This window comes from Accipiter gentilis, chromosome 11, assembly GCF_929443795.1.
Source record: "Accipiter gentilis chromosome 11, bAccGen1.1, whole genome shotgun sequence".
Classification (NCBI taxonomy): domain Eukaryota; kingdom Metazoa; phylum Chordata; class Aves; order Accipitriformes; family Accipitridae; genus Astur; species Astur gentilis.
In genome coordinates this window covers 4,631,824-4,659,117 of record NC_064890.1, presented here as the reverse complement: position 1 = coordinate 4,659,117, position 27,294 = coordinate 4,631,824, and the positions used below count along the sequence as shown (strand labels likewise).

The 27,294-nt window shown below is 45.2% G+C and overlaps 1 protein-coding gene across 3 annotated transcripts in view; it reads left to right on the top strand.

Annotated features, from left to right (window-relative positions):
• The first annotated feature begins 1,697 nt into the window (after positions 1 to 1,697).
• The window catches only part of PRKCQ (protein kinase C theta), a 64,417-nt gene continuing 38,820 nt past the window's right edge, over positions 1,698 to 27,294 (top strand). Inside the window, exons 1-5 of one of the 3 annotated variants that reach the window (XM_049814154.1) lie at positions 1,698 to 1,766; positions 19,964 to 20,117; positions 20,211 to 20,365; positions 21,522 to 21,647; positions 27,011 to 27,210. In XM_049814154.1, the coding sequence (XP_049670111.1) occupies positions 21,530 to 21,647; positions 27,011 to 27,210 (318 nt within the window). In that variant the 5' untranslated portion in view covers positions 1,698 to 1,766; positions 19,964 to 20,117; positions 20,211 to 20,365; positions 21,522 to 21,529. Of the gene's footprint in view, positions 1,767 to 3,911; positions 4,072 to 19,963; positions 20,118 to 20,210; positions 20,366 to 21,521; positions 21,648 to 27,010; positions 27,211 to 27,294 lie in introns of those variants that run through there. The other 2 variants (XM_049814153.1, XM_049814155.1) reach the window with 2 other exon arrangements.

Below are 27,294 nucleotides of genomic sequence, written 5' to 3'. Positions count from 1 at the left end.
TGGGGCTGCATCAGAGCTGGGAATACGCCACGAGGAAGCCCGGAGCTTGCACTCATCCAGTCTAAGTGCAGGTGGATGCGATGGTCCTCCAACCGTCATATTCCTGTGTTAATTGTAGCAGCAGCGGCAGCAACCAGTGGAGCTGAAAACTTAAGCTTGGGATGGGAATATATGGGATTTTAATTATCTACAGCTCACCTTCACTTGGGGTGAAAGAACCTCTTCCGCATGCTCACCAGTACCATCACCACATCTCTTGCTCCCCCCCAGTATCATGGACTCTGATGCAGACAGGAAGGATGAATATGTAAGTTAATGGTGTGTGAGCAATTAAAATGCAAAATCATCTGCCTCATGAATGTCTTTTTCTCTCCTGCTGGTAACAAGAATAGGTATTATACTCAGCTGAAATTGTTCCAGAAAATAGGAGAGAACCGCTCTTTGAAAGCAATTCATTTCCCCTGATTTCCAAAACCCCAGCAGCCTTTCCCTTTGCCTTGCCTTGCCTCCCCTTTCTTTATTTTAATGCATGCTTTACATTTTAGGGATCAGCAGCAAGGGCAAAATAATCACAATGGTATTCAAAGAACCATCCCAGCCTGTTCAAAGCGAACACTTAGAGGTCCTAAAATTTCTAAACACCTCATTCGGATGATCTCAAAGAAAGTATCTCTTTTACAGGTCTGGCAAGTGGCGTGTTCTGGCATTCTAATGGTGCATTGCCCCTTTAGGGAAACACCATTTGAGATTCTTCCCCGGAGCCTTAGGACCCACAGGAGGTACCTGAGCACAGCTTCACGGCTTCTGTGGGTACATCACGGGGGTGAAGGACATCTGTGGGTCTCCTTGTTATAGCTGTAATCGTATTTGTTTGTTAGCAGCAGCGAAGCCCGCTTGTCTCACAGGGCTGATGTGGTCCTGCAGGATGGGGGGGGGGGGGGTAGGGGGGTTCGCACTGCCTTCCCCAAAATCCTTTGGCACCCACATTTCTGGGGTTTCCTTTCCTTGTCGCTCCTCTCCCAGGTTCCCAGGCCAGTTTCCCCCTCCGAGATCCACCTGTCCACATGCACCAGCATCACACCCGATCTCACAGCACAGGAGGAAGCCACGAGACCAGCGGCGCTGAGAAGGTCTCCCAGTGGGTGTCCCAGGCAAAACCCACCCCCGACACCCCCGAGCCCTTTTGGGGGTGCGCCGAACAGGTACCGTCTGTCCGTCTTTCCTACAACACCCTGGTCTGAGGACAGGAAAAGAGATATTTCAAATCCCTATGGCCAAGAACGTAACACGAAGGGACGGACAAATGGGGAAAAACTTCCCCGTTGACTTCCCCTCCGCACCCCTCAGCAGCCTGCAAAACAACAAATATAAAAAAAAAAATAAAATAATCAGGTCATCCTCATTATTTCATTCTTTTTTCAGCGAGCATTTTCTTTGCAGCCACGGTTTCCCCGTCTGCAAAAAAGGGGATTAATTACAACAGGAGGGTCCTTTGCAGGATGGGCCACGATGCTCAACTCCCAGCCAGCACCAGCACCGGGAGGTGTGTGTGTGGGGGGGGGGGGGAATCGTGTCATTTTGGGGATAAACCCGGGAAAAAAAGTTGGGGGGTGGGGGGGGACGGGACGGACCCGAGGGGGTGGAGGGCGGAGAGCTGGGTGGTGCCGAGGAGGAGGAGGAGGAGGAGGAGGAAGAGGCGGCGAGGGCAGGCGGGCGGCGGGCAGCGCCGAGCCGAGCCGAGCCGAGCCGAGGTGCGCGGGTAGCAGGTACTGCCCGCGGAGGGGCGCGGAGCGGGGCGGAAGATGCGCGGCCAAGAGGGGGGGGCGGGGATGCGCCGGAGGGGACACGGGGGACGGGACGAGAGCGCGGGGCGCGCGCAAGATGCGCGCAGGAGGGAGAAGTTGCGCCCGGCGGGGCTGTGGGAAAGTTTGGGGCGCTGCTGGGCGTTTCGGGTTTTTTTGGGGGTTTTGTTTTTACCTGGGAGAATGCTGGAGGACGCTCTGCTCCGGCTCTGGGTTCTTGTTCTGGGGTTTTAAAGCTCTCGGAGTTTAGGCAAAGAGGGTTTTTTGTTTTGTTTTTGTTTTTTTTTCTTAAATAAGAGTTTAAATTACTTTCAGGTTCTACACCTGATGTCTTTTGCGAGTGTTTGTGGTTTCGTAATCACATTTTCCTGCCTTTAAAGAAGCGTTGTTTTCTCCCATGTGCCTTCATGCAATACAAAGAAGAGAGGAAAATGAGAAAAACAATGAAAACCGACCATAACCAAAGTGTTATTCAACACAGTAAACAAACCGGGGAAAATATAGAAGGAAAATACTTTCCCCTGCTAGGTTCTGTGATGTTTTGTAGGTGTTTCTTGGTTACAGCAGTCTGTAGTAAGCCAGAGAGAAGCCCAGTTTTAGAGGTGAGGTTGTATCTCAGTAGCTGGCTATATCGTTTTCGGATCAGGTTTGTAATATTCTACAAACTAGCGCTGTGATAAGTTTGAAAGCAGATTTGAGCAGCAAAGAGAAATGAGCCGTCTCCATCCCTCCTCCGCTGTGTAGTGTTGTGAGCTGCATTTCCTTTCGAAGGAGAGGACTCGAGAACCCAGCCTGGCTGCTCCTCTTGAGACCTGGGTTATGTTCCCTGCATGCACGTTGAATGCTAATGAAGTTAAACTCTTGGGTGTAATTGGATTCTTTTTAATTGTAACTGCAATGCAACTAACTTACGTCTCGGCTGTACTTTAATCTCCAGTGGTGTGATACTTTGCAGGGGTGGGAAGCTTTTTACAGGCTCTTGTTTTTTTTTAATTTCCACCGATGAAACAACAGTAGCAAAGAAAATGACTTCAGCAGCTGAAAGCCACTCAATTGAGTCATGCTAATAACAGATTATTTAGTAGGGTTACTAGGGCAGGAAGAGATAAAGTTTCACTGAACTTGCTATTAAAAAAAAAAAAAAAAAAGGCAGGGGGGAGGGAGAAGCAGAACTATTTGTGGTGAATAGGGCAATGTTCTCACTTTTGTGTTTTTGAACAGCCAAATCCTTGAGGTCCTGGACCTGTGGGGTTTATATTTGGTTTGTTTGGTTTTTTATCCTTCTTTTTGACTGAAGAAAAGTCTCCACTTCCCAGTTGAGGCCGCCAGGCGTTTTTGAGTTTCTGGGGAATAAGCTTTAGGAGCCGAGCCGAGGAACCAGCAAGGAGCATCTGCTCCAAGGAGGTCCTTGGCCCACCTGGTTGCGGCGGAGCAGGGCTGCATCCAGCTGGAGGCATCGGCCGGGCTCCTGAGAAAGCTGCTTTTCTGGAGCTCACAGACCCACCGAGCTGCCGTTGGCTGAATTTCTGACACCAGAGTTCAATCTGGATCCCAGCGTGAGCTCCGCGTTGTTGTCTCTGTCTCTTTTTTGGTGTCTAGGCTGGACTTGAGACTTTGAGGTCCACCAGCCTTCACTTGCCAAAGCTCCATGAGCTGTGCTGAACCCCTCGTCTTACTCGCATGACTTTTTGGCCAACACCTGTGACGACACAGGATGAATGAAGCAAGTAATGCTCAGCCTGTGCAGAGGTTTCTGACTTGAAAGACTCCTTGCTTTAAGATGATGCCACAGTTGTACCGGCATAGGTGATGCAGAGCTTAGTTAGACTTTATCCCCACTTCTACATGTTCATTGGGATTTTTTTCAAAGCCCCATCAAAGATTCAGATCTGCCTCCTGAACCTCCATCCTGCATCTCAGTAGCCCCCCTGTTCCCAGGCTGGTTTTGTAATCACACTGCGTAAAAATCTTAATTTTTTTTCACACTAAGGAGAGCTATGAGCAGAGGGTTATTACACTGCCAGGGTGGAGCTAACTGATTTTTTTTTCTGCCTCAAGTCTGTTTCCTTTCAAAGAAAGTCACTCAGTTGACACTCAGAGCTTCTCACGGATGCAGTGTGTGCCTCACCATCACGTCAGAGATGAAGGATCTCAAAGAAAAGGTTTAAAGGGAGAGACAAGGAAGAAGGGATGGAGGGAAGCAGAGCCCAAGCAGCTTAGCTTCCCGGCATGACAAGTTTTTATTTTTCCTCCTTGGGATCTTTTCCAGGTTAGTCTCCGTATATCCTCCCGCTTTGTTCTGAGGATGGCGATATGGTGAACGTAACTTCTGAGGGCAACTTTTTGTTTTCTTCTCTTATTGTCTGGGTTTAATTGTAAAGACCTCTGCAGCAGCCTAGGAAGGAGGTTGAAGTACTAACCACCTTTGAGGGGTTTGTCAGGAGGGCTGCTCTATAGGAGCTGCTCTTGGCTTTTTATGTATATGTTTGTGGTTCTAAGTTAAAACATTTGGCTGTAAATTCTGCTGTTGCTTCCCATTTTGCTGAAGCCAGGGTTTGTGTAAGCAGAGTGTTGTTCTTTTTGCCTAAGCTTAAAAAAGTGATTCTCAAAATGGAAAAGAAAGAGAAAGTCAATATAGTAGTATGAACATCCAAAACCCGTATGGGTGAAATCATCTGTAGCACCAACCAGAGCCTTGATCCTGTAATCACAGGTACCTACAGCTTGATGTGCATGCACAGTTCCCTTGCAGGGTTTCTCACGTGCTAACTGCCTGTTCTCACATAGAAATATTCACCAGATCACGTTCGTGTTTGACATCCGAAGGCAGCCTGCGTTAGCCTGCAAGCTCACCGTGACAGTTTGTCACCACCGTTCCGTGGTGGGCTTCTCTTTCCACCTGCACTTGCAACCCAGCCAGAGCATCTGACTCTTGGTTGTAGGCCTGGCTGGAAGGAAAACGTTGGCAAAGGCAGAGTAAACTGCAAATGCTTCTCTATAACCAATTGTAAAGTGCTTTTTGTATCTTTGCTTGTTTGTGTTAATTTTGTGATGTATCAAGCCTGGTGGAGATTTTTGTCACCACCAACCAGATCACATCCAACAGTAGAGATAACGTTTATTAACTTTGATGATGTTTGTGGAACGAACCCAGATTGCTTTTCAAATTACACACAGCTGTTTTAGCAACAGGTAATTCCTCTGCTTTGTATCGTACCTTGTAGCAACACTGTTGCTTTGGAGCAGCTTGCTGAGGCAGAATTGTGCCATCCCATTTGGGGATATTTTTAGTTCCACCTATGTGTAAGAATACTTTCCTGTGTTTGCTCCTTTGGGGCAGAAATGCTGAATGGAAGAAGTGTACAGTTGCATAGGATGTGCCCAGGGTGGGATGAAAAGAAAATGGTGCAGCTCTCACGTAACCGTACCTTGCCTTTCTCACCATGGTGTCATGTGTGGTGCGGATGTAGGGTTCAGTTATCTCTGAGGTGAATTTCTTGATATTTATCTGAGCCGTAAAGAGCCCTGAGATTTACAGATGATAAGTTCTACATAACATTTTTCTGGTTTTTGTGAATGGTCATTTCCACATCACATTCGACCTGTTTTGGGCTGGATTGTTTCTCAAGTAAACAGCTGCCTCGATTATTATGACTTTTAATTTGCTTAGCATTCATTCAGAAGATGTGTATCCTCTTTTCCTTATTGTTGTCAAGTGCAAACATCCCACTTATCTCCAGGAGATACAACAATATAGTCAGAGCATATGCAGGCATAGGAAACACCAACCCTAAAAGTCAAAAAAGTTTCCAGTTGATAAATGAGTGAGAACAGGGATGTTATGAACCTTGTGACCATCTGCATATCATACTCAGCCTGATTGTGCTGCTCCCGTGACTTCTGTTACATCTACTGAACTTGCCATTTCGTCGGGGAAGTGAAGGGACTCTTAATGCTGAGACCATTTTAGGGTATCCTCACCCTGCCAGGTCAACGGGGAGGGAAGGGCTGCTGGGTACAGCTCGTTACGTGAGCACTTGTGCTGTGTCCTCTGCAACGTTTTTCCTGCACGGCCGAGTGTTTTAACCTACAGGTGTTTGACTGACACTCTGTCACTAAGCTGTCGAGGACCTGACCTGTGTGTCAGTCTGGACCTGGCTATAAACAGGGGTAAAACCTCCGCGCTTTGCATAAAGATTATGGAGGAAGAAGCTCTCAACTGCCTGGGAGGTGCTTGCAGACAAAAAGAGGTGTCTCAGCCGGCAGAACAATGTGAAAAACCTCAAGATAGCCACAAACAAGGCCTTGAACTTCACTGAGCAGTGTTACTGCAGCTGTGTGGAGACTTCAGATGAAAAAGAGTAGAAAAGATCATTCTACCCCGTTCTGTCACCCAAGGCCAGGGCACTCTTGTGCTTCCATCAGGAGATGATGCCACTTCCCCAGGAGCTGAAGACAGTCTTTATGGAGAAACTGTATCTTTCATGGCATAGTTTTTTTATTTGCATCTCAGCGTTAATGCCTCATGAATACCTGAGTTTAGAAAAAGAAAACAGCCCTGCATTTTATCCCCACTGATTACAAACTAGAAAAACAGGGAAAAAAAATAAGAAGTGTCTTTTTTTTTTTTCATGAGAAATATCTACTAGTTTACTAACGTATTGCTGCATTGAAATCATCTCCCAGTATAGACAAGGCACCTACAGTGATGAAAAATTCAGGTAGTTTTCATCCAGGGATGCCAGACAATGAACAGTTAAAGAATTTGATGTGACATCAGAGAGGTGCCTATAGGAGATAGTTTGAACACCTTCCATGATATGTAAAGGAATTCAAAGGTGGCAATAAAAACCTTTCTGTACTCAGCACGTTATAATTATCATCAAACATGACAGTAGGAGAACTGCCTTCATAATTATGGCTGCCCTGACCAGGAGCTGAGAATGAGACAGTGCATGAACACATACAAAAAATTGATCCTAAGGAGTTTGCAATGTACGTAAGAATGAGTTATAGCAAGGGCAGCAAAAGCATGGTACATATGGAAATAGGAATGGTGAAAGAAGGAGATGGAAGGAAGGAGGAGTCTTGCAACCTTGTGTGTTGCAAGATGACAGCTCTTCATAGGTGTAGTGACATGGTGTTAGAAAAGCAGGGTCTAAGCTGGAAGCTTCAGGGTTACAGATTAGTTGGGTTTAGAGGCCAGGAGAAATAAAGGTGTTTTCCTTTCCAAAACACAGAAAATGTTCAGGTTTTTTTTTAGTTCTTTAGTGGAAATATTTTGGTCCACAAGAAAAATGTTTTCATTCTGAATTCTGCTATTGTGTGTCATAGGAATTTAGTTAGAGATGGTATGTGCTTTTCCATTCAGTTGATTTCCTGAAGCTTCCAAGATGCACCATAACCACTTTATGTGGCGCAAAAAGGTGTTGGCTCCAACCCCAATGTCCCTGGCAGTAGTGTTCGAGGAAGATGTCGTCCTGTGGATAAACCAGGTTGACAGAAAGAATGAGGATATGAGGGAATCTTATCTATAGTTTCCATGAGGCATTATGACAGGTTGGCTGAATCAAAACATTTCAGATGTTGCACCTCAGTTTCCTAGAGCAAAAAACATAGCTTTTCTTTAGAAAATACTTATTTCTTTTTGGTTGAAAAAGTGGTTCTGTATCAAACACGTTTGACAATTTCCTATGGCAACAAGAAACGCTGGCTCACCACCTGCTGCTCATGGAGGGTTTTATCATTTAGAAAGGCAGGAAAATGATGTTTGAAACTGGTTTGAAAAGGTCGTTCCAGACGCTGGTGGTAACATGGGAGAAGATGTCAGCATGCCTACAGAAGCAGATCACTGAGTGGAGGAGGTAGGATAGACCTCAGACTCACCACGACAGCAATCTGGGGCAGGAAAAACCCTGTGCAGACCGACAGCCTGAGAAGAAGGGGCTGGTTACAGCGAGGTGGGTAGAAGATAGACAGGTATATGGTGAGAGGTGGGTGTGGGTCTGGGGGTGGTTAGTACATTCCTCCCTACTGCAGAAAGGTGAAGGTTTGAGCTAGAGATTCACCTGTGTTTAGGTCTAGCACATTGTACAGAAGTGCTCTTCAATTCTCTTGAAGCTTTGACTCTTTCCTTGGCTTTGTTAGCATCAGTCCTGGGCATGAGGATTCATGCTTACGCACCTCACCAGAACACCTAAGACAAGACCGTCCTTGTTCCTTGCTCCTTGTAGGAAAGAAAGACACTTCCAGAAAATTTGCCTGGGACAGAGTTAGTGAATTACCTCCTGTTAGGTGATATTTGAGGCATGAGACCTTTCTGCCTGTTGCCTCTTCATGGAGAGGAGGCCTTATTGCCCCAGAACCAGAGCAGACCCACTCAGACTCTGCAGTAATGCAAGTGTGCCTTTTCCTCAAACTCCCAGTTTACGGGCAGTATGGAGCCACTGTTTATTTTTAGGGTGGAAGGTGAGCTCTCCAGAGATCCAGGTGAACTTAGTGAACCCAAATGTTCATGTTATGTAGCACAAACCAAGTCCCAGTCCAAACTAAAGCAATGATGCTTGGTCATGTTCCCCCAGTGACATTTCTTTTCCTTGCTGGACCATCTTCGCTGTTAAGCAAAGGACTGGGACCTGCTGCCTGCTCTTTCCATCCAGGCAGGATGTACAGCTCCACCTGATAGCTGGTGTGAGCCACTGGATGTGCTCCTGAGAGCAAGCGTGGCTCATTCTTTATTGTGTGTCTGGAGTTACTGGCTATGGCAATAAAATAACAGGGCTGAGCACTGTGCTGCAGTCAGCAAGAACATTTAAGCATCAGCACAGTCCCAGGTCTGGCTGTGGCCCATTTGAGCAGCATTCTGGCAGGCACACTTTGAGTGGTAGCATATGATAGGGACAGTTCCCTGTAGGCAGGATGGACGAGGATCTTTCAAGGAAGGAAGATGTACCCAAGGGATGGATGCACTTTTGCTCTTGGGACCAGAGAAGGTACCTTGGTCCACTCAATGTGGGACCTGTGTGTCCGTGCACTGCTGATCCCAACAGTATTGGCTTCATTTCACAAGATCAGACTGCCTAGTTTGGGTTTAGTGGGACCTTGGTGACCGTCAGAGGACAGAAAGGAGTTACGCCCTTCCCCTTAGGAAGGGATGTAGCCAGAAGTGGGTAATGAACCTAATGAATTTTCCTTGCGTACTGCATATAGCAAGTTTGGGACCTCAGCAGAGAAGGTGAGAAGAAATGGCTGTCCTGGTCACCAGCATGGACCTGCTCCTCCCTGCCATGTCTGGGCCAAGTGTTGTGGACTAAATCACAGCCCTAAAAATTCGTCTCTGAGGGCATAGACTCCTCTGTTTCTTACCTTGCTAAGTATGAGGCATTTGAAAGTCCCAGTAACAGTACAGCAGACAATTTATAATCCAAACAAATAGCTCTAAGTCAAACATAGATTCCTTTTCTGTCATCACACCTGGATATTTCATTGCAGAGCAGCCACCCGCCCAGGCCAGGAGGTGCAATTCCTCCCTCACATGTCATTACACCACATGTTTTCTGGAAAAGCAAATAAACCAGTCCATCCCAATAAGCAGCAGGGCTGTCGCACCACTGTAAACGCATGCATTTGCTGAGAGCGTGGATTTAATGTAGCTCATCTCGGGGACGCAGGGATCAAGGGTGAAAGAGGATGTATTCTCAAAGCAGACTGGCTGGAGGGCTTTGGCTGACTCGTCGTTTTGTGAAGTTATTCTGTTTTTTTGTGGGAGAAGAACCCCTCTAACAAATGTACTCGTAACTTTGGACTGGCAGTAAGGTTTTTCTTGGGTTTGGTAGGTGTATACTTTGTCTTTGTCTGTCCTCTTTGATGCAGTAACTCAACAGTTTGGACCCAGTTCTGTCCTTGGGACCAAACACACAGCAGCAGTAGCCTCACTGTGAGCTAAATGTCTTACTCTGAGAGGCCAAATTTAACCTGTAGCCTGAATAAACTGCCTAGCCATGTGCCCTTAATTTTATTTTTTAATTAAAAAAAAAAGAAAAAAAAAAGAGAGACAAATGCTAGTGGCAGCAGGATTATCTGCAAACACACACAGGTAGGGCTGGAGTAACTTTCCTGAAACATGCAGGCTTCTTGCAGCTTTGTCTTGGCACGAGTGAAGTCCTAATTCAGCTTGGTCTCTTAATGACCCCGTGATTTTGTAAATAGCAGATAACAATCTACAGGGATAACTCAGGGATGCCACAGCCAGCAACAGGACGGCTGTCACATTAACGAAGAGGCCAAGCTTTGGGGTCATCTAGCACCATAAAGCCCCATGAGCCTTGCTCCAGACTTCTGCGAGTGCATTGGGAGCAGAAACTTAACTTCTATTTTGTTTCAAAACTAAACTTGCATATGATTAATTTTTCACTTGGATCCAAGCCTTTTCTTCTGAGAAGGTTTTTGATGTGGTCATTTGATTTTGCTGTGGAGTTTCTATGTGCTGGTGAACCTGCTCCTCTTCTGATGTAAATCAGCAGTACAAGTCAGGAATAGCTGCGGTGGGGGGAAGAATCAGTCTGAGTGAAAGAGGAGGCATTTTGGGTCTGATGTGCTGAGAACAGAAAGAGCAGCTGAGGCTTATAGAGATTTGTTCTGGCTTGTGAATGGGATTTAGACAAGGTCGCACCCTACTTATCCACGGAAACCAGGGAGACAAATGCTGATGCGGGAGTTGCTGTTATTTGTCTTGAAGGAATATGCACATGTTGAGAGCTGAATTTACCCAGATTTTCCCCTCCCACCCTTGCAGTAACACTTGCTATTTATGTTTTGATTTATAACATTGGTGAAATAGTAAAGAACGTGCATCCTCCAGCTTCCGTTTTCAGCTTTCCTGTGCTCTCCTCCCCCTCGTTCAAAGGGGAGGCTGTTTGTAAGGGCAACTACAGACATTGGTATTAAAACACTGGAGCAAATTAGATAAAGTGTCTTGAGAACAGCTCTGCTTCTCCCTGTCGTCCCCTCGTCAAAGAAATGTGGGTCTTTGTAATATATTTTCTAGTGAAATCGGAAAGGATGGTGCTTTTACCAAGTGTCATCTTTAGAAAATACGGTTATACAGCTTATGTCAGTTTTTCCAGTTCCTAGCTATTAGCGTTGTCCTTATGCCTTATTTATAGCTTGGTTTCAAACGCCATAGAAAGTTAAATAGTTTTCAGTGAGTTTTGGTTCAGAGTCTGTTGCACTTGGGCAAATCATTGTGCCCTCATCTTATTCATCTCTCTCTGCACAACATGTGTTAGTCCATTTGGGTTTCGGTGCAGACAAACACCCATAAGCTGATCTCTGAATTTGCTTAACTGCTGGCTGGTGAAACACCATGGCTGGGAGCCAGCCCCTCTCATCTCAGAAACCTAAATGTCGGGCAGACATCTCCACCTGCACGAGCTGCCTGGTCTCTGTTTGTTGGCTGGAGGGAGAAAGAGGCATTTGAGGTCACCAGGCATTTGACCCATTTTAGTCAGCTCCATGGGGATAACGGAAATTGAAAACCCAGCAGGTCTCTTTCTGTCATTTATGAAGAGAGCCTGGGGTGAATAGTCCATATGCAGATGTATGCAGAGTAGGTAGTAGAGTGAATTTCTAAAGTTAGGTGTCAGGAATCCCAGCCATATATTGGTTTGTTTGGGCAAAGAGGGGAGGGAAGGGGACCTCTGCTGTGTCACGACCAGTAGAAGGACCCATATCAATGTGGAAGAAGTGGCCATAGGCTGGTTCCTGGGGACTGGGGACCATTTTGGGCAGAGGATCCCAGTAGTGGAAGCATCACCAGCTTCAGCCCCATCTGCTCACGGAGCTCTCCTGCTAATCCCACAGAGGAAGACCGTGGTGGTGGATGAGGAGCGAGCAGAGGGCAGTGGCATGGTAGACAGGCAGGATGTGGTGTTAACTGAATGAGCTTTGGACCACGGTACTGATGTGAGCACCTGAATTCAATCCTTTCAGGGAACGCCATACGTGCTTGCTGAAGTCCTAGCAGCCACCAATATGCCTCTTCGTGGTACAGCTCCTACTTGCACAGCCCCTTGGAAAAAATCAGGTTCTTCAGTTCTGTGTTAGGCAACAGCTATGCCATCAGTTCGGAAAAAGGAGAGTGATGCTGAGGTGAACCCTGCGGAGTTTCTGGGGATTGTGAGCAACGGTAATACTGAGATCGCTACTGTAGGATGGGCTGAATATTCATTTGCTTTGTGTGAGGCTCTGTGCTACCTCCTGAGCTCAGGGACAGCCTGATCCAGGGCTACTTAGTAGGAAAAACAGCATGAGTTTTGGGGAGAAGGGAGGCAGATATTGTCTGCGTGATCTCAGCTCAGCTCTTCACACAGTGTGAAGATGAACCCATGAAGGTTTTCTTAAGCAGCCAGAAGGTGATATGAAAAAAACAACCAACCACCCCAAAACCAAACCAAACAAACAAAAAACCCCCAACCAACCAACCAGCCCACTGGCCCCCCAAACAAAACAAAACAAAAAACTGATTTTCTGGGTAAAATTAATTTTGACTGTTTTGTATTACATTATTCCACCCACTGTGTGTAACCACCCAGTCAGGGAGATAACTAAGGGCAGAAGCACAGAAAGAAACTGGTGGACAAATGACCTCTCAGAGACTTAGCTAAATGGTAAGTGGGGTGGAAAGGTATGAAGAGACAGAGATGGACGGTCTCTCAGGAACCCACCTGAGGCTCTGATGCTGAGAACAGGACACTAAACTATAAGTGGGAAGAGGGCTTTCAGCCTAGCTGGAGCCAAAGCTTCCTTATTTAAATAGAAGTATAGTTTTAAATTGAGCTCTGGTCTGACTGAGGAAGAGGGAACGATATGTCAGATTTTATTTAAGGAAGTGGCTGGGGTGTGAAGGCATTGGGAGTGGGAAAACATAGAGGTTGGTGTTGCGATGGTGTTGACAAGAGAGAGCACGGGTATGCCGTCTGCAGAAGGGAGCCCTGAGATTGATGGAAATAAAAAAAAACGTCCTGAGGGTCATTTTGGTGAAGCCGTGGAAGCAAAGACTGATGGCGCAGAGGATGAAGGCAGAAGTTGCAGGTCAGCCAGCTTCTGCCGTGCAAAAGAAGTATTTCTGCTTTTAAGGTGTTTAAGAATAAACATGAAACTGCAAGGGTGTGGAGAAGGCTGAATTATCGGAAACCTTCGTGGTGGTGTTCCCTGTAAAGTGTGAACTGGGCCAGGTGCTCACGGGGGTGGAGATTCCTGCAGACTTACTGGGAGGACTGCAGGGCAAAGGGAAGGCAGCTGAGGGCTGGGGACCAGAGCTGGGTTCTTGCTGTTGTCATGCCTAAAACGAAGTTATCTGGCAGTCAGGCACCTTTTTGCAGTTCCTATCTGCTAAGCCTGATAGGAAATGTCCAGTGCTGCAGAGGAGTGGGGAGAAAACACTAATTCTGCTTAAATAATTTTACAAGCTCTGGAGAAACACAGGACAATCCTAGATCAAAATTAGTTTCCTAAAATACATCTGCAAAGTCCTTTGTGTCACACAGAAGTAAGGTGTGGATGTCCAATGTGGACTTCAGTTACAATCTGAGGCTCCTCTGTGACAAATTTGGCCACATTTTGGAGGAGTACATGGTAACACCAAGCGCACAAGAAGCTTTGCTCCTGACAGATGGCTAGATAGATACATCAAAGATGATGTAGACAGTCTGCCAGGAGGCAGAGGGATGAGCAAAATGCTCTTTTCCAGCCCAACATTTCCATGGTTCAGCATCCAAATACCTTTAGCAGATTTCTGGATTAAATAAAGACATTAAATACCTCTACTGCAGAACGAGGTTAACCATAGGCGTGAAACTGCCTGCAGAAGGAAGGATGTTAATATGTCCCATTATGGTTCTGCCCCCCTCCTTGGGACATTTTCTTTGGTTTTTTTTAAGGGAAAGAAAATAAAAAAAGAGGTGCAGATGCTGGCACTGGCAGGAAGTTCAGTGCATTAACGACCATCCTGATACAAGATGGTGAAGTATTTGAGGCGCACTCCACCTGTGTCATTAAAAAAAAACAACACCGAAAGCTAAACAAAAAGATCATAGCAAGAGGTCTGTGAAGCGGTGTGAAAATCTTACAGAAATACAGGAACTGCTGTGCTAACGAACAAGAGGCCAAAGGAAAGGAGATATTGTAGCTACATCTCAGTTCAAGATATTCTTATTTCCCTCATTACATTAAAAAGCCCTTTGAAAGAATTTTGCGTGCAGTGTTTGAAAAACAGGGTGCTGTCGCTTCAAGTATAGCACTGTGTTTGTTAGAAGACAACTAAAACCTGAAAAGAGACGTTAGTAATAAAAATTATAAATAAGTACAATGGGGATAATTATTTTGAAAACATTTATTTTGAGTTCATGTGGCCCAAGTGTTGCAGAAATGCAGTGACACAGGAAATTAAATTAACCAAAAAAGCTCCCCAGGAAAATAAGAAAGCAAAACCGACAAGCTGCTTTTAATAATCTGGACCCCCGAAAATGCACCAAAAAAAAGAAAAAATTTACAAAGGAGAGTAAACTGAATAGTTGTGCTTCTTTCCAATAGGACTGGTGAGGATGCAAGTCTGCTTTGTTTCAGGACCACACTTGACAAACGTTCATTAAATGTGAGGAAAAAAAGGCTTATGACTTAGCTTCAGGGACAGGACCTTGAGGGGTTTATTCCAAATAGGGATTTGGTGGGTCTGCTCTTTTTCTCTTCCCCATTTGCAGAAATAACAAGGGTTTTAGCTTTACAAGTCTTGCCTCTCCAGAGGGAGATAAATTCACATTGTCTACTGGAAAACAGAAGGCACATCTGAAAGAGATTCTCCTTTTGGGGTAAGACTTTGGCTCCTTCTATGTGAGCAAGTTAAGAAGTGCTGAGGAGTGCTCCTGGGCACCGGACCCTCTTTCCATTTCTAGAGCGACTTTCAGAGTGGATGGTTTTGGCTCTGGCCTGGCAGGATGTGTGGGGTCCCCTCCCAGCTGTATTTCACTATCTTTTCAAGCCATCGTAACTGTTAGACATGAATGCGTCTGCTCCTGGATCAAACCCTACAATCTGGGTCCTTTTCACTGGACACCAGAACATCAGTGGTAAGACTGATCTTGGCCATCTTTGGGGTAGATGTAATCATAGTGGGGAAAGAGCAATTCCCAGATGGGATTGGCTTAACGTATTTTAAATGTCTTCTTTAGGATGGGGTGATGCACCGCTACAAGTACTTATATCTCTTTACTGGATATGATGGGACCTGGGTGGTAGCCCATATATGCGCTGCAGTTGTCTGCGTATATTCACGTGAATCCACCCTTAATCTCTTCACCGGCAGTGAGGCTACCATTTCCCAGTCTCTTTATCCCAGCCAAAATGCAGTTGCTGCATACCATCCCCCATGTCATCATTCCTGCTTAGTGCAGGCCCCCGCGTCCGTGCCGGGTCAGTCAGACCAGGGAATGGATGCAGCTGCAAACCGGCTTGTCAAGTAAAGAAAAGAAGAAGGATTGCTTTTAGAGAAATCTGGTCCCTGATCCCAAACCCTACACAGATACTGGGCTGTGCTGGAAGAGGTTGGGAACCTGCGGTGTGAGGCGGGGTGGAGAGCTGAACCATGTCTTTGGACATAGCCTGCATTTAGGTCAGGTTTAAACAATTGTTATGCAGAGACCTAAGTATAGCAAAGCACAAATTCAGTTTTTGAGACCCAGCTATACATGTCCCTGGTAGAATGGTTGTAGATTCCGTCCTAGAGTCTGTTGATGTATGCAATGACCACTGGCATTCCCAGCAGCAATTTTCCGTAATTGCCTCAGTGGTACAAATACCAACCCTTTCACAGCCCTAAATCTGTTCACCTGCATTAACTCCGCTGTAGCTAAATCACGTATAAGATCTGAAATAGACCTGAGGCTCTGGTTTTGCCTTGCGCCCAACAAATGCAACAGGAGGAAACCACATGAACTCAGCAGAGTCCAAACAGCCGTGTTTGTAGGCTATATATAGGAGACCAGGTCCTGTTACCAATACACACAACTTGCTCTAAACACAGCATCACAAGCTGTCCCAGAGACTTTTAAAGAGAAATGCCCATTCCCGAGCCTGCCATTGGCCCTCGAAAAGGCTGCAAATCTCATTTCATATGTCAGAAGAAATGCTTTGCCTGGGTCCTCTGTGCAAGCCATGGGGAAGGGTTTGCGTGGAGACCATCACCTATGTTTTGACATTCCATGAAGCTTTGGGAGCCTCTTTAGTTGCATGGAGTCTGGTGTTGTACCAATGCCATCAGGGGCCGCTGGTCCTGCCTTTCCTTGCCCTCTCCCTCAGCCGCCTTTGTGAGATGCTCCAGACGGGATGGCTGACTATGAAGAGAGGGAAAATTAAATGGCTCTGCAAGTTCCCCTCCTTTTCATCCTCCTCCTCTGATCCACACCCTTGTAAAATGAAAGTGTGAGAAATGTTGGGTGGTACCCAGAAAGTGTGAGAAATGTTGGGTGGCACCCAGAGGGGTTCTGAACTTCCTCCTTTATAAACAGGCTGGTTTGAGCTCCATTGAAATAACAGGTGATAGGGGCACCCAAAATGAAAGTCGCTCAGGGGAGTTATTTAGATCCCTGTTCCCTACTGTAGGCAGGCGTCTGCGGGGTATGAGGAGTCCGGGGAAAGAGACAGGGACTCCAGCCATCGCTGTTGGTGCTCGGTGTTGCTCTTGAAATCAGCAGGAAGACCCTGAGGTGTGTTGAGTTATGCTCACGTGCAGGTCTCCACCAGCTATATAAACAGATCACTGCAGGGTCAGGAGCTGCGTTTTTGGCTGGGAGATGCCTTTCAGGGGGTGAAGGAAAGTTCATACCCTTCAGCTATAACTCCTGGTTCCTTTCTCTCTTGGTGATGCTGATCCTCAGATTATGAACTCATTTTGTATGCACAGTTTTGCCTCAAAAAGGGGGGGAGAGCTGGAAATATTCCCTCTGACCTCTAGAAAATGTGAGGTTTATGACATTAGGGAAGCAGCATCTCAAATCCAGAAATACTTCCCCTCCTCTCTCGGTTGGCTCTCATTCAGTAAATTGCCATCTTCACCGCATCGTGCATGCATCCATTTTCATTCAGTGAAACACAAAAGCATAAAACCCACTAAAGGCAGCTGTCCTCAGCGCAGTTCTTCTTCTGACTAGGAGCAGGAACTCATTTCTTCGTCTCTCCTTAACAACAATTGAGTAAGGACATTAAGGAGTTTATTACTTCCTAATATCATCTGGGAATGATTTCCATGTTGCATTATTCTGAAGAGTGGGCAAACCTCCTCTGCGCCAGCGAAGCAGGGAGCAGTATTGCTGAACCCCAATTACCCCGTATTTAGCGTTTTATTGGAGGAGAGGTTGCAGGTGGCCCTTTATAGAAAGATGCATTTCATCCTTAGTTTTCAGATACCTTATAGTATCCTTTCCACTGGGAAATTAAGCAGACACTCTCCATATCCATTGCAGCTGCTTCTAGTGTTAAATTAAACTGCTGCTATTACAGTGAGCTGTTGCTGGAGCTGAGTTGTGTTGTTCCGTAATTGTTTATGGCTGTGGATGCGAGCCAAGTAGCAGTCCTGTAGTGGCAAAAGCTGGAGATATGACCTGGAAAACAGATGTTTGGGCCAAAGCCAAGGTGGTTTCAGGAAAGACAGTGAGAGAGAAGCAGGAAACCAGTTATCTGTCTGATTTATTGGACAGGGTGAAGAAATTTACCCCAGGACAGAGTGCTCATGCGAGACTGGTACAACAGTAAACTCCAATTTTAGCTAGCTTTTAGCCAGCCTTTGCAAAGCTTACATGGGCAGCTGTTGATCTGCTAGTGGTAACACTAGGTGTGCCAAACCTACATGCTTTGCAGCTGGGTAGAAAATTCTCGCCTGTTTGCTGGTGGCTGCAGAACATCTCATACAATAGACTGGTTTATGTGAAGTCCCAGCATAAATCTTTTAGATCTGATACAAAGCAGGGGATTTTTTGAAATTTAATGGCTTGAGGAATATGAGCAAAACCAGCTGTGTACTGTGGAGGTGCTCCCTGTGAACATCCCCAGGCATTCCCCTTTGCTCTCAAAGCAGAGAAATGGGTTCATCACATGCTAATAGAGGGGTCTAAAATCCATCCAGCTGATGATCTGAGGGTGCTGGTTTTCCTGTTTCTCTCTCAGGAGCCCAGATAATTGCCTCACGTGGAGACACAGATGCTGTAGATGTCTAGGATTAGGTGAGATCTGTCCCACCCATGTTTTCACAGAATAGCAGGCTGGCTGAGCTTGAAAGGCACCTCTGGAGATCATCTTGTCCAACTCTCCTGCTCAAGCAGGGCTACCTGGAGCCAGTAGGACCATGCCCAGATGTTTTTTTAATATCTCCAAGGATGGAGAATCCACAACCTCTCTGGAAAACCTGTTCATAAAGTGTTTGATTGTACAGAGCCAAAATGAAGTATTGCACTGGAGAGGAGGGAGGGGGTGTCCAGGATTTAAGACTAAGAAAAGTTTTAAATGTCACTGTTTAGGGAGCAGATCCACAGATCTGAACAGGTATCTTGTAGCACATCCAACCAGTGATTTTTGGAGCCGTGATGTATTTAGCAGGACAAGATGCCTTCCCAGTTTTAACTATGTTGTAACTACATTGATTTCATCGAAATGTGATGAGTGCCGGGCTCAAACTTTTAGCCCTAATTTTGTTTCTTTAGTACTTAAGCCAATAGCATTACTACGTTTTAGTGCCAAGGAGTCATCAAATAATAAACTTCAGCTTTCTTTGCCAACACTCATGTTCCTAGATGCCCAACAGGTTGACTAGTAATTCTGGCTAGCATTCTGAGTTTTTAAAGGTGAGTTTTGAAAGTCCTGGTAAGGGGGTGCTTACAGCCCTCTCTGCACTTCCCCTTGCTCCCATTCATGGAACAAGCGGTTGTCAAAGCCAAGGATGTGGGAATTGGGGATTTGGAAGAGGATACATAATCTTCTCTTGCCCAGCAGTCACCAGAAGTATTAGTGGACTATGGTAGAGGCAGAGAGAATACATCTTTGTTCACACACAGGGCAGACAGAACATGCAGCTACTTGGATTTCCCTTCTGCTGCCAGAAACACTTTGATTTGGTTTTCCTTTTTTCTTTAGGCTAAGTAGGCTTCTTATTTTTTGAAACAAAGGGCTAAATAATTACATGGAACAGAGAGGGGAAATATATATACATATATTTCTTACTGTTAAAGGGATTTTTTTCCCCTACTTAATTTGATTGGATTTCTCTGCTTCTGTCTGTCCAGGCAGAAATTTTAGTCTTTTTGTGCCATGGACCACCCATAAACCATTCACTGTACTATTGTGCAGTGCCGCAAATGCTCCTCCTTACAGAGCTACCTGTGCTTGAATATCTAAAGGCAAGTGGCTTTCCAGAGCAAGTTTATCCAGGCACTTAGCTAATGTGTTTCTGAAACACCCTTCAGAGAGATGCTGCCCTCATCCAGAGGAGAATAGGATCGCCCTAATCTCCTGCATCCAGTTCCAGGTGGTGTTTGCCTTTCCCACTAGCTTCTGTAAAATTGCAAAAGTGTTGGTGTTTTCCTAGTTGAGGGCAATGCCACATGCAGAGGTCCTTGGGCAGTCTTCAGAGGAGGTCTGATAGCTGCTGGTGGCCCACAATCTGTGCGTACCTAGGGATACGCAGTAGACATGAGTCACAGGACTTTTTTCTCTCTTTCTGTCCTATCCTGTCTTCCCCAAGAACCTGATGGTTTTATTCTCTTTTAAGCACAATATCCAAGAGAGTTTATGGGTCTGCTGGTTTCCTGAAAACTCAGCCCATTTTGTTAGCTAACCTACCCAGGAGCTCAAATGGGAAGGAGAGCCTTCCTATGCTGTCCGTTGTATAAATTGGCCTTATGTAGGGGAATAAATTTAGGGAAACCTCCTGGGAAGCCTCTCCTGCCAAAATCCCCATCAGAGAATAGCTGCAGTTGCCTGCATGGGTCATCTGTTTGCCAAAATGTCAGAAAGTGTTGCAGCATGAATGTTCAGTATTTGTGAATATTTGGGCCAGAATAGTTGGTGTTTCAGTCCCAGTGCAAACTGTAGCTGTTTGTCTTCATTTTATAAAATAGGAAGAAGGAGAAGATCTCACCATATCCAGGACACAAGCAAAACAACAACCTGCTGCGACCTGGCCACACACTAACAGAAAGTTGTTCTGAGTTTTGCAGTCGCCTAGACTTTTGCACAGGGGGCTGATGGAAACTCATCGCTCCACACTGCTGGGTAAGAGAAAAGACACTCAAGTAAAGGGCTATGTCTTGGTTTGTCACGTTTTCTTCTCTCTTTGATGGTCTTGCCTGCTGTCTCCTTGAACAGAGAGTCCAAGTTTTAAAGTCAGCCCAGCCAGAGGAGCAGTTGTCCTCATTCTTTCAGCTGAGAAAATCCTTTCCATGTTGTGCACAACTGTGATGAAAAGAGAAGACCCTCTTGCCAGAGACTGAACTTGTCTGTCAGGAAAATACTATTTGCAGGTAAGAAAATGCCATTCCCAGGAAAGAATCTGGATCTTCTGCTATGTGAGGCTAGAGAAGCTGCCCTTAGGATAGGACATTTTATATGTAAAAAGGAGAAGAGACTTGGGCTGCATCCCACGCCAGAAGTCCTTCTACTTTTTTCTCTTGTAGTTGAACAATGTATTGTCAATATATTTGACAGGTAACAGCTGGTGACAAGACTTGTGTCTTTCAACTTTGGTGGTCCAATACATAGACATCTGCAGCCGAGATCAAAGAGCCTCTTGCTCCCCATTGACTAGAAGGGGAGCCAGGAATGACAAGCTCTGAAGTTGACACAGGAGTTGGGTGGTAAATCCCAGTCATTGGGCCCAGGCGGCACAATGATGGCCACCACCTACGGCAGTTAATAATTTTTGGTTTCACTACATATTCTCTCTAGAAGCTCTCGAAGAGCCTACAGAGGAGACCAACCCAAAGGCTTTGTTGTGTTTCCTGGCATCTTGATTTTATATGGTTCTGTTTTCAACTGCTTAAAATTATCCTGAGATCGTTTGGGTTTTTTTATTCTTCTCCATTCTCTACACAGTGTGGTTCATATAAGCTGAATTTTCTCTTTATAGCTTGACTTATGAATGTGGGTCAGCAACCCAGGCAGCTGAATGCCCAAGATCATTTCCATGCTGTATATAAATAGTACGCAGTTATTTCACAGTTTCATGTTCAGCTCACAGGCTTCCAACATCCTTGTATTCCCGAAACCCTTTCTGATCTCATAGCGTTCGGGTGCTTGAACGCGTGACTCAACACAAATTACAGCAGAGGTTACCCCAGCCAAGAAAGTCCCAATTTGGCTTCTGCGTATTGTCATTCTCGTTCCTGACGGCTGGTATCAAGTCATTAGTACTCAAAGCTGCTGTCGTGGGTCTTTCCAGCCCCGCGATGAGTTCAGCTATGCGGTTAAGCCGACAGCTGAGTTACGTTACCTTACGCACGTTAAGCAGCACTCAGTTAGTCCATCGTCTTGCTCGACAGTGGAGGAAGTCGGAGAGTCTCCAGCTGGATGGATAACTAACGGCCGGCGTAACCCTGTCGAACGGAGATAAGAGGCTGGTTAAAACCAAGGGAATTTTTAGACTCTTCCCAAATATCGCCTGTCTTTTGTTTGACACAGGACTTGTCATGTCTCCCTTTCTGCGTATTGGTTTATCCAACTATGACAGCGGCCCTTACCTGCCATCCCAGGGGGAGGTGATTAACCCTTACTGTGCCGTGATGGTTAAAGAAGCCGTGGAGTCAGGTAAGCGGGGAGATGTTAAATATGCATATGAGTTTTTACAAGACTTGTGTGTACCTTACTGGGTCATTTCTGGTGTGTAAGAAGCACATTGGCAAATCTTTATAAGGGTTTGTAAAGTGCACTTTGTGTCTCAGCACAGTGAAAGTTTGGGTTTGGCGTGGCCTGCAAGACAATCTGATTTTAAGATGGTGCCCAACAAATCTATGTCTTCAATTTGAGGTTATTATCAACTGAATTACAGTTCTGCATGTGACACAGCAGATGAGCTGAGCTGTATTCAGTTTCACTTTTCTATGAGCAGTTGCTGGTTTGTCAGTGGGACTCCAGGCAGGTGAAGTCTGGGTGTCCTAGAAATATCCTGTTTATCTTTGTTTATCACGTTTTTTTGAGGAACTGACAGGTCCAGCAACTTCAATAATTTAAAAAAAAAAAAGGTCTCAGACAGCCCCAGCCTTTGCAGAGAGAGTTAATTTCACTACATAATTGTTGTACTATGTAAAACGTTTGAAAATTAAACCTCCTGCTAAGCTGTTGTCTGTGTCTGGATAAATGGATCGTTGCACACTTTCCTTGACTGAACAAGACTGATGAGTCCTCACTGGGAAAACACTTCTTAAACATCTTATGCACAAAAATAGTCCCAGTGAGAGGATGAAAAGTTCTTCCATTCTGCTTTTCAAGAATCATGAATATCAAGAATTTCAGTGTCAGGGAATTCCTCATATTGGCTGTTGTTTATCTTAAATCTTTGATAAATTCCTAACTTGACTGCTGTGATTCTTGAAAAAAATTAAATCAACTCAGAAATCCCTTTTTATACCTTGAGATTCCCTGTGACTTCAATTTCCAGAGGATGTTAAAGTAGTTTTAAAAAAGAGATTTTAGAATTTTAAAACAATTCAGTATTTCCCTGGGCATTTTTGTTTGTTTATTTTGTTTGCTTTTTTGTTTGTTTGTTTTTTAAGAGTCTGCATTTATCACATTGAACTTTAGTTTGGCTCAAATGACACTTTAAATGATTCTCAAAGATGTGGTGACTGGTAAATTCAAAAGGAAAGAAAATACTGCATGACAAGTTATCCCTAAGATCTCACTTTTTACTGAAAAGATGTTCTATTTCATTTCTGTGCAGAGCTTGGCAGTTTGCTTTAATGAGGCCTTTGAAAGCCATAACTCAAATTGAAGTTTCTGTCAGTTCAAAAGTAAATAAAATCAATTTGGTCAGAACAGACCTATATTTATTTGTCTTACACAGAGCAGAAAGCTTTTTCTGGCACCTAACAAACACAAATGTACTAAGGGATATAATTTTTGTGCTCCTCAGAGTCACTAATAATAATAATAATAATAATAGTACCTCTACCAACAAGAAATAAAAAAGTGTGGTTTGGGGAACTTTCCTCCATTAGTGAGGATTGAATATAGGAAAAACGATGTCCTTCTAATAGAAGATATACGTTTGCTGGGGTGTAATTGCGCTGGTCTAGCCGTTGCTCAGAGCATGTGGGGCAGCCAGGGGCACTTCTCGTCACGTCAGGGATAGCAGCAGGAACCTCCTGAGACTGATTCATCTCAGACTCCCCTCCTGGGGGGTTGAACCACCCTTGGGAGGTGTTAATCTGCTGCTGGTAGAGGGTGTCTAAACGCGTAGATGGCTAATCTTACTTTAAGGTGACTAAGCCAAGATGAGGCCACGGTGGGATCCATCTCCCCTATAATTCCAGTCTTCTGCACGGGCGTTGATGTCGGAGCAAGTCAGCTACCCTTGCATTAGAGCCCAAGGGAACAAACAGGGATTTCTATGGTGGGATTCATCTCATCTTGAGGAAGACACCCATACTGGGTACTGATGAATCACACCCAGAAAAGCCCAGTGCTCTCCGCTGACTCCAAGGCCAGTTTAGGTGGTCCGCTCAGAGGTAAATGTCTGATGTTCAGTGAGGTGAGCCTGACTCTAAATGCCAGAAGTGCTCTCAACATGACCATCCCGAGGAGCTGCCATGCTCAAACAGGCTCAGAGAAGGCAAAAGGCACTGAAGGTCTCAGGACAAACATCAGCTGAGTGTATTTGAAATAGCTGCATCCCTGCTTTGTGATTTTTTTGATCATGGTTTGCTCTCTGGCTTCCTGGTTTCATGAAGCACTTGCTACTCAAAGGTAATAGGATTCAAAAAAAAATTTATATTGGTGCCCTGATATGCAAATTTTGGCTAAAGTGGCATGTCCAGGTGCAGGAGTGGATCAGCTGCACGGCTGGTAAGAGATGCAAATAATCCTGTGTTCTGACACACGGCCACTAAGATTTCTTCAGGACAAATGATTGCTATATAGCGGTGAGTGCAGAATGCAGGGCAGGACATGCTTAAACCCAGAGCCGATTCCAGGATAGATCCAGTCCCAAATCCCTGCAAGCTCTGTGCTGGAACCGGTTTGGTAGATGACTCTGCTCTGACTTTTGCAATGTCCTGTTACGGATCGGATATATACCATGTTTAGCATTAGCAAAGTGTGAGGCATTTCTGTTTGGTTGGTTTTTTTACAGACAGAGCTATCGCGTACAGTGGTAGATGATAAATGTGTTTGGTTCCCAAAAAAAAGGGAGTTTGACTCTGACTTTGGGTTCATTCCAAAGGCCGTCCCTTGTCGACTAGCTGTGATGAATAAGTCCCACATGTCCCCAGGGGTGTGGGAGTAGTGCACATCACCTGTGGACACAGGGGTGCCACAACAAGGCCACCCCAAAGAATTTCAGAAGCTCAGGAAAGATCTCGGGCAGCCTTTTTGGTTTTTTCCACTTGCTTATTTTGTAAAAGGAACCCTGGTATTTTATGATATAATCTTTAAAAAACAAAAAAAAAAGCCACCCATACTTCCATACAGTTAGAAGTGTTACAACAATTTATTACTGTTGACAAAACATTTCAGAGATCATAGGCGCCTCTGAGGTATAAAAAACCCTGCCCTTTAAAAATGACTTCTGCCTTCAGAAGCCACCCGGCCCGGTGCCATTTTACCACCTGTCCTGGTGACATTTGCTTCGTGAAAGATCCTGCTCCGTGTTTGAACTCAGCAAGCCTCCAGGAAAAGTGCTCCCAGCTACAGTGGAGGCTGCTGCCTGGGAAAGACAGATGCTATTTTATTTTTCAGGAACCCAGGGTTAGATTAATCCCTGGCAGAATTCCACAGACGTCAGCGGGGATGCGCCGGGGGTGACTGTCTGATCCCATATATTGGCCAGTTCATTCACATTCCAGGGTTTGTTTATTTAAGCCGTATGTTTCGGAGTGCAATGCAAACGAAAGCACTTGTTTTGCAAGTGCTGTGTTTCACATCCGTGGAGTTTCACTGATGTAGCAAAGAAACAATGGTCCTTACTGAGATTTCTGTTCTCCGTGGTGCTTGGAAGTTTATGTCCCATTTTTTATGGCTCATTTTGTTTGCTTTTGTTGAAAGAGTGCATCAAATGTATATTTGCAAGCTTGATGGGAATGAATTAAGCCTGCAGACAATGAGCTCAGTATAAGATTGCCTAAATCTGCATATGTGAAAAGTCAACCTCACTTAACTGATAGAGATGAATTCCCCTTAGACTGAGTTGCTCTAAACTTTGGGGAAAAATGAATTTGAACCTAAGATTTAGCTGCACAACCGCTTGTCATAGCAGGCAGGACAAGTGTGAGAAGTGTTCGTATGCTGCAGGAATGATCTCTGCTCAGTTCTGCGATGCAGACCAGTGCTGACGGTCAGAGCGGACTGCAGCTCAGACTGAGTTTATGTGACCAAAACAAGTGCAAAAGCACTTGGTGAGAGCCAGGTGTTGGGCTGTGGAGTGAAATTTCAGCAAGTCAGTATTGGTTGCAGGATCCTGCGTGCCTCTCCTCAGGAAGCCACTTTCTCAACCTAAATCTCTCTAGTGAGTATGGTTCACATCTCTGGCAGTTCTTTCTCCTTCCATAGGAAACCAGTGTACAGGGTGATAAAGAGCGAGTTTTGTTATAATCTCACAGCCCTGATATTTGTTCTCTCCCAAAAAACCGTTCTCTCATTTCCTGACATGAATATTACACAATCAGGAGTCACCATTTCCTTTTTTTTTTTCCTCCTTCGCTCCTGCCTCCATAACTTTGGAGCTTGTTTACCAATTTTAATCCATCCTGAAGGTGTGGTACAAGCCTCAGAAATCCCCCAGTTCCTGCCTGTGTAGATCAAAGCTGAGCAGAGGGAAGAAACACGAATTAGTCCTCCCATCTAGGGAAAGATTTTCTCCAGCACGTGTCACATTCCAGGCTATCAGCTGGATGTGCTTTTCCAGCTGGGTAGGATGAAGGAAAGGCTGGGATTATTGGAAATAGGAGCAGGATTTTTAGGAGACAGGAGTCGCAGGTCTGCTGCTCGCACAACTGCTTTTTGTTCTGTTATGCCTCCAGCTTCAGCATTTGTTGGGTTGAAAATTTGGAGAGGGTAACTGTGAAACAGAATTTACCTTGAGTAAGTGTCCAAGCCTTTTACAGGGCTGTATGAAATGAATAAAGCTGTCTGAGACTCTTTTCAGAGAGAACTAACTAGAGATAACTGTCTGCAAGCTAATGCTAAGTCTCAGAGATAGTCTTCACCATTTTAAGATGCTTCTGCTAGGAAGGAAGAGGAATTAATGCATGAGGAAGAGGTGCAGAAGAAGTTTGCTAGGTTGAAAACTCTACACCGCTGTGGATGTGGTTGCAGGTCTGCAAGACAGTTCATATATTAACATCCCTGAGTTACACAAGATGTAGCAACTGACTGGACATGCGCTCCAGCTGAACCTTAATCCCAAAGTGCAGGCAACTTTTGGGGGGATCGAAGCAAACCTGTTTGATTTCGCATTGCTGTGGGACAAATGACACCTGTAGCTAGTTATCTATGATGAGATTCACCTGATTAGAAGTGGGTATCTATGTTGCCAGAGTCTACGCTTGAGGTCTACTCAATAGAGTTAATGGAGTCAAGGGTGGAAATTATCTTTTCTAAGGTAGGTGTATGTATTTAGTCAAATGAACACACCCTGATTCCATTGATTTATATTGATTACATTCTCTTCACTGACTCTGAATGGAGCCAGTATTCAGGCAGCTCAGATATGGGCATACACATTGTACATACCTAAAGTTAGGTGAGAAATCCTGTCCTAGGTTTTACTTCACGTAGTAACCTCCTAATACACTCCAACATGGTCCATTACACACCGTGCCAGGAGAGAGACCTTAAAGTGGATAAATAACACAGATTTGTCGCAGGGACTGTAGAGTGGTGGCCTTAGTGCAGATGAGAAGCATGAACCTTAGTGCAGATGAGTCCAGTCAATCCAAACCACCTCTTGTTGACAGAAAATGGCCAAGTGTACGTGCAGAAGAAGCCCACCATGTACCCACCCTGGAACAGCACTTTCGACGCCCATATCAACAACGGCAGGGTCATGCACATCGTTGTCAAGGACAAAAGTGCCGAAATGGTTTCAGAGACCACGGTGGAACTCAAGGTGCTGGCGGAGAGGTGCAAAAAGAGCAATGGGAAAACAGAGATATGGGTGAGCATCGTTATCTCCTCTTGCAGGATGGGATGGGGTGCTGCTGTAGGGTACGAGAACGCCTTGTGTCCGTGCCAGGCTGTG